The sequence below is a fragment of the Sus scrofa genome, chromosome 5 (assembly GCF_000003025.6).
Source record: "Sus scrofa isolate TJ Tabasco breed Duroc chromosome 5, Sscrofa11.1, whole genome shotgun sequence".
Taxonomy (NCBI): Eukaryota; Metazoa; Chordata; class Mammalia; order Artiodactyla; family Suidae; genus Sus; species Sus scrofa.
Genome location: NC_010447.5, coordinates 7,735,494 through 7,753,979, shown reverse-complemented (window position 1 = coordinate 7,753,979; position 18,486 = coordinate 7,735,494). Strand labels below are relative to the sequence as shown.

At 51.7% G+C, this 18,486-nt stretch overlaps 2 protein-coding genes across 5 annotated transcripts in view; one reads left to right on the top strand and one right to left on the bottom strand.

Moving 5' to 3' along the window:
- MKL1 (megakaryoblastic leukemia (translocation) 1) overlaps positions 1-2,630 on the bottom strand; it is a 224,578-nt gene extending 221,948 nt beyond the window's left edge. Inside the window, exon 1 of the mRNA XM_021092835.1 lies at positions 2,551-2,630. Coding sequence (XP_020948494.1) covers positions 2,551-2,615 — 65 coding nt within the window. The 5' untranslated portion in view covers positions 2,616-2,630. The remainder of the gene's footprint in view (positions 1-2,550) is intronic.
- MCHR1 (melanin concentrating hormone receptor 1) lies at positions 1,974-18,228 on the top strand. Of its 4 annotated transcripts, none has more exons than XM_021091137.1 (2): positions 1,974-2,080; positions 16,689-18,228. In XM_021091137.1, the coding sequence occupies exon 2, from the start codon at positions 16,733-16,735 to the stop codon at positions 17,666-17,668; it is 936 nt and encodes a 311-aa protein (XP_020946796.1). In that variant the 5' UTR covers positions 1,974-2,080; positions 16,689-16,732; the 3' UTR covers positions 17,669-18,228.

Below are 18,486 nucleotides of genomic sequence, written 5' to 3'. Positions count from 1 at the left end.
GGGCTGCTGAGTGTCCAGAGGGAAATGAGGAGAACGGATGTGGGGCAGCAAAAACTGCATGTGGTTGATGGTGGGGAATGAGGTGGGATGAGCCCTCCCAGGGTGAGCCCCTCATGGGGGGTGGGGGTGGATGCGGGCCCTGCTTCTATGACTTGTGCAATAGGAGGTGGCCCCTGCTGAGACCCATCAGCTCCATCTGAGTCAGCCTCACGCCGGCTCCCTCTGAGGCAGCTGACATGGCACTGATGCAGCTGCTATGTGAGCTGGATGTTGCCTGGAAAGTTAATAAGCCTTTGAGGCAAGACATTCCTCCAGTGACGCGGGTTGGTGCCTCGAGTGGGTGGGAATGAATGAGTGGGAACACCATGGTTCCTAAGGCTCTTATGAAGCAAAGAAGTGCACAAGGAAAGCAGCGGGAAAGTCAAAAGCAGACACCCATGGGGGGGGGGGCACGCTGAGGGTACTTTCTGCTAATGGCCTTGAGCTATCTGGTCCCTGGTCCCCAGGCGCAGGGGCAGAGCTGCCACCGCCCCTGACCCCGACCAGCTCTCCAGCTCTGCCCATCTCTCTCGTTCAGATCTAAGTTGCAAGGAGCAGGACAAGGGTCTATCTGTCACTTGGGGGGTAAGATGGGAGTGAAGGGGGGAGGCACAGTTAGGAGGGGGTCCTGGAGGAGAGGAAATGGGGGAGATAGAGGCAGGAAGATGCGGACAGTGCAGAAGCTCATGGAGTACTTTGCACCAATGCAAACTGAACCTGGGGCACCTGCTCTCTGCCATGTCCCCAACTAGGAGGTGAGGACGCAAAAATAAATAGGATGTCATTCCTGCCTTCAGGGAGCATACCAGCCTGGGACACAATAAGAAAATTGTTCATTATAATGGAATGTGATGGCGGGGATTCAGGGTTTACTGAAGGACGATACCCTGGGGCAGGAGCAAAGGAGATCATTGCCGAGCAGATCCCAGGTCAGTCTAGCCCAGGTCAGTCTAGCCTTGACCTGGTCCAGAGGGTGTGTATGTGCTGCGGGGAGGGGAGCCCTGGACACAGCTGTGCTGCGGAATGATTCCCCTTGAGTCAAAGGGACAGGCCTTTTCTACTCCCCTTTCAGGCGCTGGCTGCTGGCTTATGGGGATGGTAACCTCCCCGGCAAGGAGGCTCCTGTCAGCCATGGGCAAGTCTCCACGCAAGGGGACAGCTGGGATAGCTGTCAGTCCCTTGGAGCCCTCAGTCTCAGCAGCTGGAGGGTGGGCGCACCAGCCTGGTAGAGGGACCTGGGTGCGGGACCAGCAGGATGTTTGGTGGAGGATATTTGTCGTGCTGGATGTTTGGTGGAGGACAGAGCAGGGAGCAGAAGGGAGCTGGGGGCGAAGGACATTCTGGGGCATTTTGAAAAAGAGCTTAGGAGGCAGACAAGCAAAGAAAAATCCAAGGGGCCATTGTGTGTAGACGTTGGAGAAGCATGGGACACTTTGTAGCAATGCTAAGCCACTGAAATATGACACGGGGAGAAATAGGAGGTGGTGGAGGCAGAGGCCTGACAGGTGGGTAGAGGCCAGATCATGAAGCGTCCTGGGTACCCTAATAAAAAACTGGGGTTTAAAGCTCTTCTGAAAAAGAACTGGCTTCTCGGAGTTCATGAGGATGTGGGTTTGACTCTTGGCCTTGCTCAGTGGGTTAAGGATCTGGCGTTGCCGTGAGCCTCAGTGTAGGCTGCAGATGCAGCTCAGATCCCAAGTTGCTATGGCTGTGGTGTAGGCCAGCAGCTGTAGCTCCGATTCGACCCCTAGCCTGGGAATCTCCATATGCTGTGGGTGCGGCCCTAAAAAGCAGAAAAAAAAAAAAAAAAAAAAAAAAGAGAGCTGGGTTTTCATTCCAGCCCCACCTCAAAGCTTTCTGCAAACATTTACCCACCATCAGAGGGTGAGCCAGCCTTGTTCAGCTGGGTGAGATCAGAGCCCAGATGCTGCAGAACTGAAGTGGGTGAGAGGCAACCAGCAGGCAAATGGCCAGAGAGGGAAGGCTGGAGAGGGGCTGTCTGCAAGGGCTGAAAACACAGTGGCTGGCACCAATTTGAAAGGTAAGTCCTTTTCTCTATGTAGGCATTTCAGAAGCCGAAAGAAAGAGAGTCATCAGAAGGGGGCCCAAACCAACTATAACAGAAAAAATAAAAATCATTATTTAAAAAGAAAAAAAAAAAAAAAAAAAAGGGAGTGCCATGGAGAGGAATGAACTCAGAATTTGGAATCAGAAGAGCAGAAGGCCTAGGCGTGGGGTGCAGCACCGCCAGCTGGACGGCCCTGAGAGTCACCCAACTCTAGGAACCTCCGTATCTACATCTGCGCTGTGGATCTTATCTGTTCCACGGGGTCAGCTAAGAAAAGGCATGTGTGTAAAAAAAGCCTGTGCAAATGTTAGTTACTCTCATTTTGCCAGCACCCCCACCTCCCCGCCCCAACACATACAAAAAAAGCCTGCAGCAAGGAGAATCCCAAGGCAGGCTCATTTTACTCTGGTTACCATTTGGCACAGAGCAGGTCGGGGACTTACTGGATGACACAGCAAGTCAGCAGCAGAGCCAAGCTGTAAATCCACCCAAGTACTGAGTCCAACATTGTCAGCAGAATCAGCTGAAGCCCAACTTGACACCACAGTTCAGATGTCGAAGGTGTTCCTAGGAAGTCCCTTTCAGCAAAGAGTGTTCAAAGTTGTTCCCAAAGGGCAGTCCTAATATCCTCCAAATGTGGGCAAGCTGTAGCTGGACGAGGCTCCCAGGAGGCTGGGCGAGGAGGGAGAGACTAGATACTTGCCCTGAAAACGGAGAAGAGACTGTGCCTTCCTCAAGGCTTCCTGTGGTTACAGCCCTCCCACCCTCACCCGCTTTTTCAAAACAGATTTATTGAGATGTAATTCATATACCATAAAACACATCTTTTGAAAGGTATGATTCAATGGTTTTTCGTATATTCACGGAGTGGTGCAACCATCACCACAGTAAATTTTAGAACATTTTCATCACCCCATGGAAGAACTCCTAGTCATCAGCAGTCATTTCCTTCCCCCACCCCACCTTTCGCCCAGCCCTAGGCATTCACTAACCTACTTTATAGCTCCAAAGATTTGCCTACATGGGGCATCTCATAAAGATAGAATCATAAGCCATATAGTCTTTGTGATCGGCTTCTTTCACTTAGTGTAGCGATTTCAAGGTTCAATCATGTTGTAGCAAGTATCAGTACTTCATTCTTTTTCATGGCTGAATAATATTCTATTGTGTGATTATACTACATTTTATTTTTCCATTCAGTTTATGGACCTTTGGGTTGTTTCTACTTTTTGGTTATCATGACTAATGCTGCTATGAACATTTGTGCACAGGTTTTGGATTTTTTTTGCCACACTCATGGCATGCAAAAGCTCCCAGGCCAGGGATTGAACCTGTGCCACAGCAGTGACCTGAGCCACAGCAGTGACAATACAAGATCCATAACCCACTAGGCCACCAGGGAACTCCTGTGTACAGGTTTTTGTGTGGACATGTTTTTATTTTTGTTTTTCAAAAACAGGCCAGTTTTATTTATACACAGAACAGGGTACTTACAACCCCAGAGGTGGATATGTACATAGCGATACAGGAGGCCTGTGCGGCACGGTGGGCTCTGTATAAATTAAGATCATAAATATGAGGGGAAGCCCCACCCAATGCCTGCACAAAGCTTTTCACCAAGACTCCAGGGATCCTTCCTGCAGTGGTCTACACTGACAGGACCGTGGGCCTGGAGGGACAGCCGTCCAGCCACAGGGCGGTTGCAGGCGGGGAACAGTCCCAAGTGCAGCAACGAAAACACCACAACGTGCAGGGGGCTCCGCCCTGAACCACTCAGGCTGAGCTTCATGCAACGCTCCGGGCTTATTCCTCTCTCTCCAACGCACTAGACTCAGAAACAGTGTTACGGAAACAGTGTTGCTCTAATCACCAACAATGTTACTTCTAAACACCACACGCTTCACCTAAACCTCAGGCCTTCCCACAGAAGCGCGCCGAGGGCTGGGGCAGCCTCTCCGCGGAGTCCCCAGTCTCCAGTCCCACCCGGGGAACCTCAGACCCCTGGGCACCCCCACCTGAAGCCACAGAGCAGACCCCATTCTGGTACCGCGGGATTTCAGAGAAATCCTGTGAAATCGGGTGACTTCTGCATCTCCCTGTGTCTCCCTCCATTCATCACGGCTGCTCTGACATGTGGGACAGTGCGACACGACCCCCATCCCCAACCTCCCAGGGGCCCTCCCCCCAGTTCCCAGCATGGCCACTCTGCACGGGGACACGCTGGCCTGGGACAGGGCCTTGGCCGGGCTCTGCACCCAGAAGGCGGGGCCAGGGAGCCCCGCTGTGTGGACATGCTTTACTTTCTCTTGGGTTTAGACCCAGGCGTGGACTTGCTGGCTCATCTGGTAACTGTGTGTAACACCATGAGAAGCTGCTAAACTGTTTTTGAAAGTGGCTGCACCGCTTTACACTCCCACCAACCCGGTAGGAGGATTCCAGCTCTCCACATCCTTGCCAACACTTGCAATGATCGGTCATATTTATAACAGCAATTATATGTCTAGATACTTACAATGCAGCACGACAATGGGAGAAAAAATTCTGTATACATGTATGTGTGACTGGGTCCCCATGCTGTACACTGAGGAAAAAAAAAAGAAAATGTAATATAATAGCGATTATAGTGGACGTGAAGCAGCATCTCACTGTGCTTTTCTTACTGTGATAAAATACATATGACATACATTTATCATTTTAACCATGTGTAAGGTACAGTGGGGTGGCGTTAAATACATGCCTCATCGTGATTTTGATTTGTATTTTCCTCATGGCTAGTGATGTTGAGCATCTTTTCATGTACTTATTAATCATCAGTATATCTTCTTTGGAGAAATGTCTATTCAGATCCCTTGCTCATTTAAAAAATTGGATTGTCTTTTTATTATCGAGTTATAAATTCTTTATATATTCTAGGTATATTATTACAGATATGATTTGCTAAGGTTGTCTCCCATTCTGTGGGTTGTATTTTCACTTTCTTTTTCTTTTTCTTTTTTTTTTTTTTGTCTTTCTGCCTTTCCTAGGGCCACTCGAACGGCATATGGAGGTCCCCAGGCTAGGGGTCGAATCAGAGCTGTAGCCGCCGGCCCACACCACAGCCATAGCAACTCGGAATCCAAGCCGTGTCTGCAACCTACACTGCAGCTCACAGCAACGCCGGATCCTTAGCCCACTGAGCAAGGCCAGGGATCGAACCTGCAACCTCATGTTTCCTAGTCAGATTCATTAACCACTGTGCCACGATGGGAACTCCATTCACTTTCTTTTTCTTTTTGGCTGTGCCCACGGCATGTGCAAGTTCCCAGGCCAGGGATCGAATACATGCCACACCAGCGACCCACGCAGTAACCACAGCAGTGACAATGCTTAATCCTTAATCCACTGAGCCCCTAGGGAACTCCTCTTTTCACTTTCTTGATGTGGTATCCTTTGAAGCACACAAGTTTTAAATTTTGATGAAGTCAAAAGACAAAAAAAAAAAAAAAAAAAAAAAAAAAAAGGAGTTCCTGTCATGGCACAGTGGTTAAAGAATCCAACTAGGAACCATGAGGTTGAGGGTTCGATCCCTGACCTTGCTTAGTGGGTTAAGGATCTGGCGTTGCTGTGAGCTGTGGTGTAGGTTGCAGATGTGGCTCGGATTCCACATTGCTGTGGCTGTGGCGTAGGCCAGCAGCTATAGCTCTGATTTGACCCCTAGCCTGGGAACCTCCATATGTCACAGGTGTGGCCCTAGAAAAGACAAAAACATTTTTTTTTTTTAATGAAGTCTAATGTATCTATTCTTTTTCTCTTGCTTGAGCTTTTGGTGTCATACCTCAGAAGGTTTTGCCTAACCCAAGGTCATGAAAATTTACCCCTATATTTCTTCTCAGAGTTTTATAGTTTTAGTTATATCATTGAGGTCCCTGATCCATTTTGAGTTAGTTTTTGCATATGGTGTGAGGAGGAGTCTAATTTTATTTGAGTGTGTGTGCGTACCCAGATGCCCCAGCATCATTTTTTTTTTTTTTTTTTTGCTTTTTTAGGGCTGCACCCACGGCATATGGAGGTTCCCAGGCTAGGGGCTCAAATTGGAGCTACAGCTGCCAGCCTACACCACAGCCACAGCAACTCAGGATGGGAGTCACATCTTTGACCTACAGCACAGCTCACGGCAACGCCAGATCCTTAACCCACTGAGTGAGGCCAGGGATCAAATCCGCATCCTCTTGGATACCAGCTGGATTCCTTTCTGCTGTGCCACAACAGGAACTCCCCCCCCAGTATCATTTACTGAAAAGGCTGCTCGTTCCCTCACTGACTCAGTTGTCTTGCTACCCACGTCAAACATCACACAGCTCCTTTTTAAGGAAAGCAGGCCTGAAGCAGTTCTTTCTGCGTGCAGTTAGTACAACTTATGATTTCTGGCAAGCGAACCCAGGTTTTTGCCTCCAGTCACAGGCACCTCTGACTAGCGCCTATGGTCTGAGGTGACTTGGTGTCCGGTATAAATTCCTAATACTTGATAGAGGCCAAAAACCCAAAAATCAGATTCTCTCTCTCTCTTTTTCTGGCCATACCCATGGTGTGTAGAAGTTCCTAAGCCAGGAATTGAACCGGTGCCACAGCAGCAGCCCAAGCCACTGCAGTGACAACACCAGATCCTTAACCTGCTGAGCCACAAGGGAACTCTCAGATTCTCTCTTGAGCAGCACAAACGGTGGGTGGCCACAGAGAAGGCCGGTAATCTACCTTGAACTGTTCTCCCAAAGATGTTGCACAGCTGCCCAGGTCTCCACGTGGCCTGATGTGTTGAAATCTCTGGGGCCCAGAGGGCTGGTGTTGTGTTCAGTTTTTCTGTGTTTTATTAAGAGAAGATATTTCACTGAACATGCCATGGAGCTGCAATTTATAAGAATATGACATACATTAGGCTTTTGATATCTTATAAAAAGTTCTTGAACTGATTTACTGTATGTGACACCATTTTAAACAATTTAACATTTTTAAATTGTGGTAAATGGACTTTAACCAATTTTTTTTTTTTTTTTTTTGCTTTTTAGGGCCGCATCTGTAGTATATGGAAGTTCCCAGGCTAGGGGTTGAAGGAGCTACAGCTGCTGGCCTACAGTACGGACACAGCAACTAGGGATCCAAGCTGCGCCTGCAACCTACACCACAGCTCATGGCAATGCCGGATCCCTGACCCACTGAGTGAGGCCAGGGATCGAACCCGCATCCTCGTGGATCCTGGCTGGATTTGTGATTTGTGCCTCAACGGGGACTCTGACTTAATCATTTTTAAGCCTACAGTTCAGGGGCGTTAAGTTCATTCACATTGTTGTACGGCCATCTCCAGAAATTTTTCATCTTCCCAAACGGGAACTTTGTGCCCATTTCACAGCAACTTCCCAGCCTCCACACCTTCCCCTTCCCCCGGGGAACCACCATCCTACTTTCTGCTCTACGGACGGGACTGCTCTTGGTACCTGACATAGGTGGAATCACACAGTGTTTGTCTTTCACCAAGTACAACGTCTTCACGGTTCAGCCCTACTGTAGCACATGTCAGATCTCACATGTGTTTTCACATCAGCTGCTTTCCTGTGCTTCCTTGGGGTTTCTGTGAATCTTAGGATGAATCCTCATCTCTGTAGGTCATCCCGTTTGTCTTTCTCACAATCGGAATGAGGCTGTGGCCTCTAGGTGGCCTCACAGCTGAGGGGGGGCCCACTGCCTTACAGCCCCTGCTGCCGTGCTGGCCACTGGCAGGGAAGCACCGGGTCTGAGCTGCACCGCCGAGGGTTGGCTGATGCCGCTCATGCTCCCCTCCCCTCTGCCTGCCTTGGTGCTGGGGCTTCACATATATTTCCCTACTAGCCATTGATTCTCCCAACATTAATGACTGTCTAAATCAGCCCGGCCTTGGGCTAGGCACAGAGACACACGTGATCTCTGCCTGCCTGGAGGTTATAATCCAAAGAGGGAAAGGCATTAAATAGTCAACTATACTGAGTTCCCATCGTGGCTCAGAGGAAACAAATCTGGCTAGTATGCATGAGGATGCAGGTTCGATCCCTGGCCTTGCTCTGTGGGTTCCTCCATGTGCCGCAGGTGCGGTCCTAAAAAGACAAAAATTAAAACAAAAATACAATAAATAAATGTACAGTTTCAACTGTGATGACTGCTATGAAGAAAAAGCACAAGGGACAATGCAAATGTCTAAATGGGGGGCACCCAAGCTGGAGGAGGGCACTTGGGGGGTCTCTTGGAATCCACTGATGGACCCCAGAATAAAAATCATAGGCCCTGCATTCAAGGCACGCCAGGCCTAACAGGGGGAACCGGGTGCACTGGGCTCCCCTGGGTCTCACATTTCCAGCACCTCTGCTCCCTGCCCCTCTGGGGAATCGCTGCTCCCCTTTCCAGCCGTGTGTCCCCAGGGCATCTGTCTTGTGGTAGGGAGGTCTGGGAAACGGTGCTCTGCTTTGGAGGGAAAGTCATGACACGTTCAGAACACTGGACCCGGAGTTCCTGTCATGGCGCAGTGGTTAACGAATCCGACTAGGAACCATGAGGTTGCGGGTTCGGTCCCTGCCCTTGCTCAGTGGGTTAACGATCCGGTGTTGCCGTGAGCTGTGGTGTAGGTTGCAGACGCGGCTCGGATCCCTCGTTGCTGTGGCTCTGGCGTAGGCTGATGGCTACAGCTCCAATTGGACCCCTAGCCTGGGAACCTCCATATGCCGTGGGAGCGGCCCAAAGAAATAGCAAAAAAAAAAAAAAAAAGAACACTGGACCCCAACTGAGATGTCAGGACTTTGTGTTTTTATGGCATTCCAGGCCCTCTTCTAGGGCCCCTGATCCTTTCTGCTCTCAGGGACCTTGTGCACACGGCCATCAAGGTAGCCGACTGTCTTGCATAACGATGATGTGTGCCAGGCCTGAGGCTCGAAGAAGAGCTGTCAAAAGAGAGGCGTGACGAGAAAGGTGTGCTAATGACCCTCACCAACAAAGGCAGGCTTTCAGATCTTTTCTGCTTCTCGGAATAGAGACAAAGTCATTTGCTGGATCAGTAACTGCCAACCAGGTGTCAGGGCTTGTCTTCATTTTCCCCAGCAAGGACGCCACACCTGAAATAGCAGCTGCCATTGGAGTCACCACATCATTAAGTCTGTGGTGATCCGCCGGCATTCCCGAACGCCCGTCTGCCTTCTCCACTGGCCAAACTGGGAGTGGAGTGGAGATGTGACAGTCACCACCTTGCCTCTTTAAAGGCCTTGACGACGCTATTAATCTCTTCCCCGGAGGTGCAGTCCTGCTTCTGGCTTCTCACTTTAGGAAGGAGGGATTTCCATGGGACGTGTCTTCTCAACAAACCGCTTCCTCTGCCAGTCCAAGAGCCAATGCCATACGTCTGTTCTCTATTCCAGCTGCAGCGTTGGGAGCAGGGAACAAACAGCTCGGGAGGTCCACAGGGACGCGTGTGGAGTCACTCTTGTCAAACTCCACTACTCCATTGATTTCTTGATCCACCCTAGCTCCCACTCTGACCAGTGAGAGCCAAGCGGCTCAAGTCAGAGGTCTGACCCCCAGACCGGAAGTTTTTTTCAGATATGCCAATCAAGGAGGAGCTTGGTGTCGGCTGCACGTGTATTTTGGCTTTAGAGAGTCCATGATCAATTAGCCACACCAGGAGTTCCCATCGTGGCACAGTGGAAACGAATCCGACTAGGAACCATGAGGTTGCGAGTTTGATCCCTGGCCTCACTCACTAGGTTAAGGATCCTGCGTTGCTGTGGGCTGTGGCGTAGTCTGGCAGCTGTAGCTCCGATTGAACCCCTAGCCTGGGAACCTCCATATGTCACAGGTGTGGCCCTCAAAAAACAAACAAACAAACAAACAAAAAAATTAGCCACACCAGTCTCTGCGGGGCAGGCAGACATCCTGGTAACTTCACGGGGCCTGCCTATTACAATAACCATGTTTGCTGTCTTCTGGAAATTAAGTGCTGCTACTTGGTTTCTCCTGCCTCAGAGTCTATTCACCCCACCAAAACAAGGAAACCTGCCAGCAGCTCCCACCAAGGACTGTTTAGAGGTGCTGCTACTTCCCCTTCCAAAGACTTTCTCAAGGCCTTGGTTTTCTGGGAGATCAACTTCTGAGTAACAAAAACAAACAAACAAACAAAAAAAAATCTCATGTCCATTACATTCTGTTAGGGGGTTACTTTATTTTAAAAGCAATTAAAAGTCACTAAAGTTTTTTTTTTTCCCCAACAGTGTAGAGTGATGGAATTCCTTCCTTTCCCTCTTCCTCCCTTTATCTCTCTCTTTCTTTTCTTTCTTTCTTTCTTGTCTTTTCAGGGCTGCACCTGCGGCATATGGAGGTTCCCAGGCTAGGGGTCAAATCAGAGCTGCAGCTGCCTGCCTACACCACAGCCACAGCAACTCAGGATCTAAGCTGCGTCTGCAACCTACACCACAGCTCATGCCAATGCTGGATCCTTAACCCACTGAGCGTGGGCAGGGATCGAACCCTCATCCTCATGGATACTAGTCGGATTCGTTACCACTGAGTCACAACAGGAACTCCTGGAATTTCTATTTTAACAAGAATACTCCTGCTGCTTGGTGGACATATAGTGGGAGGGGCAAGGCAGGAGTGAGGCAAGCAAGTGGGAATCCAGCACAGGGACCTCAGTAAGCCTTCAAAACATGTAGATGGCAGCCAAGCCCCGAAAAGTTCAGGGAGATACAGCAAATCCCTGAGTTTCCCAGGTAGGGCATGGATGGGAGGGAAACGGCTTATTGCTGTATGTAGGCTTGATCTTCTTTGTGACTCTGCTGGGCAGGGCTGAGCAGCAGATCAAGAGCAAGGTGGGGAGTTCCCGTTGTGGTGCAGTGGTTAACGAATCCGACTAGGAACCATGAGGTTGCGGGTTCGATCCCTGGCCTCGCTCAGTGGGTTAACGATCCGGCGTTGCCGTGAGCTGTGGTGTAGGTTGCAGATGCGGTTCGGATCCCTCGTTGCTGTGGCTCTGGCGTAGGCCGGTGGCTACAGCTCCGATTCAACCCCTAGCCTAGGAACCTCCATATGCCGCGGGAGCGGCCCAAGAAATAGCAACAACAACAACAACAACAACAAAAAAGACAAAAGACAAAAAAAAAAAAAAAAGAGCAAGGTGGCTTGGAGGAGTTTAGGTCAAAAGTTCCATTCTCAGGAGGAGCTGATGAGCGGCCTGGCCTCGTCCACCACTACAAGTGACCAGATGCTGTATCCCCTGGGATCCCTGAGAATCCATGTGAAATGAGTCTCAGGAAAAAGGGAACATGGGAAGAGCATCTTTCCATGGCTTCCACCCCCCATTGGCCAAAGGTGAAGTCTCCCTGTACTTCAGGTGGCTCCTGTGTGGGCATTTCGTGGGTTCCCACGTTCTAAGTTGTAACAGAAACAGAGAGGATTAGAACAGAAGATACATGGTGCAGGCCTGGGACACTGCACCATCAGGTCATACCTGCACCTGTACCTGAACCTGAACTTGGCCAGGGACTGTGCCAGTGGGTCATTGCAGCAAGGGATGGAATATAAACTAGGTGTGGCCAAGAAGATTGGAAGGGATGCAGACAGGCATCCAGGAGGGATGCTCATCCCTAAAACAGTCACTGGCAAGGAGAATGGTTTAAATCAGTCATTTGTAGGAGTTTCTGCTATAGTGCAGTGGGTTAAGAAACTGATTTTAGCAGCTTGGGTTGCTATGGAGGCACAGGTTCTAGCCACAGGCCAGTGCAGGGGGTTAAAGGATCTGGTGTTGCTGAGGCATAGATTGCAGCTGCGGCTTGGATTCAGTCCATGGTCTGGAAACTTCCATATGCCATGGGTTTGGTCATTTAAATAATTAATTAATCATTTGTAGCATCAATCATTGATGCTGAGGATTCCGCCTGAATGCCTCCTCAGAGAGAGCATCCCCAACTCTCCTCTGTAAAGGATTCCAGTCACTCCCATTCATTCAATCTGCCACTGTGGATTGACTGGCTCAACCCTCCCGCCCCCTTCCCCCCCAGCATGCAAAGGCCAGAAAGGCCTACCGGTCCCAGATTCCCTTGCAGCTCGGTCATGGTTGAAATTTCTTCAACCAGGCAGAGACATTTTGCTAGTGCAGATGACAGCAGGGGTGGGCATAATTCCCAGGCTGTGCTTTTATAAACACTAAATCCCTTCATGACAAAGTTACCTGGACTCCACCTGGATCTAAGCCTTGAGCAGCACATCTTGTTTACTTATTAGCTTTCCTGTTATTATCTGACTCTCCTCATGTCATCTTTAAGCTCCTTGATATGAGGCACTTGTTCTTTTTTTTTTTTTTTTTCTTTGTCTTTTTCACTGTATCCACAGAACTCTACCCAGAGAGTCTAGCACAGTGCCTGGTATACAGCAGAGGCTGAAGAATGATTTGAAAGGATGGATGGATGAAAAGATGGATGGATGGATGAAAGCATGCGTGGATGGACGGATGGAGGTGGGAAGAACACGGCAGGTGGAAACAGGCTGTAAGACTCATTTCCCCAACCTGTAAACTTTGAAATGCCCCAAGGCTGAGTCCTTACAACTCTTTTCTAGTCACCCTCACACTCTAGGTGACCTCATCTAGTTGTCATCAATTTAACTTTACAGCTTCAGGCGTGACCTGTCCCTGGAAATTGTGACTCACACCCAACGTTTTCACTCAGATGTTCACAGGCATCTCAGATGTAACATATGCAAACAGACCTCTTCATTCCTCTTTAAAACTTCTCTTCCCACAGACTTCCCTCTCTCAGCAAACGACAACTCCATTCTGCCAGTTGCTTGGACCAAAACCCTAGGAGTCATCCCTGATGCCTCATTTTCTCCTACATTCCTCATCCAATCTTTAGCAAATCCTCTGGGCTCCACATAAGCGACCCGCCCCCACCTCCCTGGTCTAAGACCCCATCCTATTTCGAGTGGATTATGGCAACAGTCTTCTGTACTGGAAGCTTCTGGTCACCCACATCACATCTCCCTGGGCCGCCTTTGACCTCAGCTCCAGCTCCAGCAGGCAGTTGTGTGTGAGCTCAGCTGAGCTTGTGCTGAGAGTGTTTGGCCTCCAGCACACACCCTGTGTCCATCTGCTTTTTGCCCAGGATGTCAATGCTATCAGAGCCCTTTTGGGTCCTTCACAGGATTCACCTTATGCCGACAGCCTCTTGCCTCAAGGGTGAGCAGCACACCTTTTTGCTTTCTGCTGCATCACAGCTGGGTGCTCTAGGAGCCTGCTCTCCCCAGGTACCCAGGAATGCAGCAATAACATCCCAGGGGCAACACTCAACCAGCTGGAGTGGAGGCAACTCAGTAAATGGTCTTGCCTCCCCTCTTTCAGGCAGATGAGTCTGGGAAACAGACTGTGCACTTTTCGAGGACCCTGGTAAACGCCAGCTCCCACTGCCCCAGCAGTGATGCTGATGACCCACTCTTCTGTTGGCGTTGTCTCCTTTCCTATCTCGCTGTCCACACTCCCTCATGCCTGCTCCTTGGGGCATCTCTCAGAAAAGCCATGTGCACATAAATCCTTGTCTCAGGACAACTGCTATGGCCTGACAGAATCTGCCCTTCCGCTATTCTCTCTGTGATGTCATCTCCTGCTGATCTCTCCTTTGCTCTGTTATAGCCACTACCGCAGTTCTCCAGAGATACCCAGCACACTCCTGCCTCAGGGCCCTTGCCCCAGCTATTTCTGCTCCCTGGGGTGCTCTTCCTTCAGATGTTTCCCAGCACACTTCTTCACTTCCTTTAGGACTCGAGAGGCCTTCCCACGCAACGTAGCAACCCCCCCACCCCCCCCTTAATAATCTCTGGCCCCATCACCCTGCTTTGAGTTTTTTACAGCGTCGATTACCAATATCATAGATTGTCTTTTTTGGGGGGATATATTTTCTGTTTCCCCCCACCCAGAACTTAAAAGTCATCTTGGAGTTCCCGTCGTGGTGCAGTGGTTAGCAAATCCAACTAGGAACCATGAGGTTGCGGGTTCAGTCCCCGCCCTTGCTCAGTGGGTTAATGATCCGGCGTTGCCATGAGCTGTGGTGTAGGTTGCAGACGCGGCTCGGATCCCACGTTGCTGTGGCTCTGGCGTAGGCCGGTGGCTACAGCTCTGATTGGACCCCTAGCCTGGGAACCTCCATATGCCGCGGGAGTGGCCCAAGAAATAGCAAAAAAAAAAAAAAAGGCATCTTCATAAGGACAGGGTCTGAAGGACTTCATTTTTTTTTTTCCACTGAAGAACCTAGAAGAGTGCTAGGCAAGTAGTAAGTGCTCAATAAATATTTGTTGGATGAAGTAAATAAATAAACGAAGCTGAAGAAGCGTGTACAGATCAGACTGTGGTTACCTTGAACCTCCAGCTCCCGAGTCTGGCAAAGGATGTGGTGGCAGCTCTGGGCTGTCAGGGGCACTGGAGGCTGGCAGCAGAACGCCTTTGTGGAGAAGTCACTCAATGCTCTGCCCTCTAAAGCGACTCCTGATGATCTCTTTGGGTGTCTTGGCTCTGAAATTTGTCTCTAGGAGTTCCAGGTGAAATTTCCAGGACCTCAGAGCATTTAGAAAAATAAAACCTCTATAAGCCTGGTCCATGCTGGTTCTGTGCAGAAGGGAATTTGTCCCCTTCTGGTCCCCAAGACCCTGGTCATCGCCAACATGGGGTGACCTGATGACATGGTGCCAGCCAGGGCTCAGCAGCAAGCAACTGCTCAGCTTCTGAAGGACGGTGGCAGTCTAGCCACGGCGATGGTTGGAATCCATCCCGGCGATGGGAAGGGGCCTAGGGAGGCCCGGGGCTAAGGCATATGGTGGTCCCGGCCTTCTTAACCCAAGCTCTGGGAACAGTCACCCCCCACCCCTGCCCCGTGGCCCAGGCACCGGTACCCGGGATGAGGGAGGCGGCTCGTTTGCCTTTGCAGAGACTTGTAGCCTCACGTGAAGCAAGCGGCCTCCCTGTGGCAGGAGGCGCAGCCCCGAGGGAGGGAAGCCCCCCCCCTGTTGGGGACGCCTGAGCCCGGCTCCCGCCCGCTGCGCTCTGCAGGCAGTCGGAAGCGGAGCTGCGGCGCGGGGCTGAAGAGGTTAACGAGCATCTGCTCCGAATGTGAATGTGTCTAGGTGATGTCAGTGGGAGCCGGGAAGGAAGGAGGCAGAGCTGCGGGGCTCGAGGCGGCGGAGGCTGCCGGGCTGCGGGGCTAGCGCTCCGGCCGGCGGCAGGCGCCGGTGGTGCCGCATCCTGCGTGGGCGGCGGGCGAGCGGGCGCCGAGGATGGACCTGGAAGCCTCGTTGCTGCCCACCGGCCCCAATGCCAGCAACACCTCGGATGGCCCGGATAACCTCACCTCGGCAGGTGGGACGGGTTGGAGGGGAGTCCTCCCTCCTCCGCGCTGGGGGTGGGAGATGGGAAGGTTTCACCTCTGAACCAAGCTGCTTGGGAAACTTTGTGACAGTTCTTGGGGACAAGACCTGCAGGCTGCTTCGCCCGGAGGGAAAGGAGTGAAGGGGGCGGGGATGAAGGGGCAGGGGTAGAAAAGAGGGCAAAGGCACCTTCGGAAGTGGCCGGAGATGGTGGCCAGCCGCGACGGAGGCAAGGGGAAGGCTTGCGGAGGAGTTCCAAAGACGCTTTGCAGAAAAAATTCCAGAGTGGAAAAGCATGGGAAGCTGGAGGAGAGTCTGTGAGGAGTCAGCTGGGGCTCACTCATTCACTGACCCCCCTGGCTTTTCACCCAACTGCTATGGGGTCTGAAACATCCTTACTGCCTCTGGGAACAAGCGTGGGAAGGGATAACGCCGGGATGCGAGGGGATTAACTTTGATGGTGAATGACGCTTCCTGACATTTCCGGAGCTGAGATGCTCTGGAATTCTAGCTTTGAAGGAGAAGAGGAGGAAGGAAGAAGAGGAGAGCCTTAACTGGAGAAAATTCTCAGGTGGCTGGGCTGCAACACACAGCTTCAGTCTCTGGTCACTCCAGAAGCACAGGATGAGAAGATAGGGACCAAAGAAATCCCGGGGTTGGAACCCAGGAGAGGGGAGGGCTGTGGGCCTGATGGGCAAAAGCCTCGGCGAGACAGTCACCCACAGAGATGCCCAGGAATCAGTGCACAGCTTCCAACCAGCGATTCCTAAAATGAAACGATAGGGCTGCAAATAGGAAAGGAGAAAACACACGCACGCGCCCACACGCATGCACACACTTTCGTGTCCTGCCGGCTATTTTGATGATGTTTTCCCGTGAAGCCGACACTCAGAGAAAATTCTCTGAAGACAGCTGTGGTTCTTGACTCTGTGCCGTCTGAGAAAATGCAGGAGACAAAGAACTGGTCCTTCCACAAACAGATGGCGCAGGAGACGCTGGTGGGGTTGACCAGGAAACCAGTGCAGGAGGGCAAAGGGATTAGCAGCAGTGTGGGGAGGGAGGATGGCAGGGAGGATTCAGATGAACGGGGGGGCCCCCTGAGCTGAAATGGCAGGGAGGATGCATAGGCAAGGCCTCGGAGAGTACAATTCATGTCCCACGGTTGACACTTAACTCCTTCTGTCCCCAGGGCCGCCTCCTCGCACAGGGAGCATCTCCTATGTCAATATCATCATGCCTTCGGTGTTCGGTACCATCTGCCTCCTGGGCATCATCGGGAACTCCATGGTCATCTTCGCGGTGGTGAAGAAATCCAAGCTGCACTGGTTCAGCAACGTCCCCGACATCTTCATCATCAACCTCTCAGTGGTGGACCTCCTCTTTCTCCTGGGCATGCCCTTCATGATCCACCAGCTCATGGGCAATGGTGTCTGGCACTTTGGAGAGACCATGTGCACCCTCATTACGGCCATGGATGCCAACAGTCAGTTCACCAGCACCTACATCCTGACCGCCATGGCCATTGACCGGTACCTGGCCACCGTCCACCCCATCTCCTCCACCAGGTTCCGGAAGCCCTCGGTGGCCACCCTGGTGATCTGCCTCCTGTGGGCCCTCTCCATCATCAGCATCACCCCTGTGTGGCTCTATGCCAGGCTCATCCCCTTCCCAGGGGGCACAGTGGGCTGTGGCATCCGCCTGCCCAACCCAGACACTGACCTCTACTGGTTCACCCTGTACCAGTTTTTCCTGGCCTTCGCCCTGCCCTTCGTGGTCATCACAGCCGCCTACGTGAGGATCCTGCAGCGCATGACATCCTCGGTGGCCCCCGCCTCTCAGCGCAGCATCCGCCTGCGGACAAAGAGGGTGACCCGCACGGCCATCGCCATCTGCCTGGTCTTCTTTGTGTGCTGGGCTCCCTACTATGTGCTCCAGCTGACCCAGCTGTCCATCAGCCGCCCCACGCTCACCTTTGTCTACCTGTACAACGCGGCCATCAGCTTGGGCTACGCCAACAGCTGCCTCAACCCCTTTGTGTACATCGTGCTCTGTGAGACGTTCCGCAAACGCTTGGTCCTGTCGGTGAAGCCTGCGGCCCAGGGGCAGCTTCGCGCGGTCAGCAACGCCCAGACGGCTGAGGAGGAGAGGACAGAAAGCAAGGGCACCTGATGCTTCCGCTGCCACCCTGGATACCGCCACGTCAGGACGCCACAGTGGACCATGGGGAGAGATGCTGAGAGAAACCCAGCATCCGGGTGGATGCAAAGAGGCTGGGTGGTTGCAGCGAAAAACATTCTACAGATGGCTGGAGAGGCTTGGAGCCAGGTTTGGGGACTTCAAGCTTCAGAAATCTCCTTCGGAGAGTAGGATGGACCTTTGGGTTGAACAGAAACAGAGCAAGGAGATTGGTTTTAATGCTCAGTTGAGACCTACATCTGCTGGCTCCCTTGTCTTTTTCCCAAGAGAAGAGGTGGAAGACTTCTGGTCACGTTTATTTAAAATCAGGCAGGGCCAAGGTGTGAGCGGAGGTACAGGCACAGGGTCCTGGGGGGGATGGGGAGGCGGCCTCGACACCCTTTCCCATCTCTCCTTGGTATGCTGGAGGGCAGCCTTTCTCCCGAGCTGGAGGGTGATGAAAATAAAGCACGGCTCTCTCCATGTTCCAGCATCCTGTGTCAATTTCCCTTTATCTCCAGGGGATGCATGCTTCTTGGGGGGTGGGGGTGGGGCTCTGAACCTACAGGGGTAAAAGCCCAATTTGCTAAGCGATCTGCTTATTGGGGATGGCAAGGCTACCTGGGGTGGGTGGGGATGGGGGAGCCTGAAATGAAGAAAAATGGGGAGGGGCAGGGGACGAGTGCAGTTGTGGGGACATTGTGTTCCGGGGGGCATATCTGTCATATCTGTCGCTTACTCTGTCAGATCCAGAGTAAGTGCCCCTCAGTGCCCTGCACGTGCACGGGTCATTCTGCTGCCTGGTGTGCTCA

What these genes read in the sequence shown, in the direction of transcription:
- MCHR1 (XM_021091137.1), top strand. Translation starts at nt 16,733, where the DNA reads ATGCCTTCGGTGTTCGGTACCATCTGCCTCCTGGGCATCATCGGGAAC.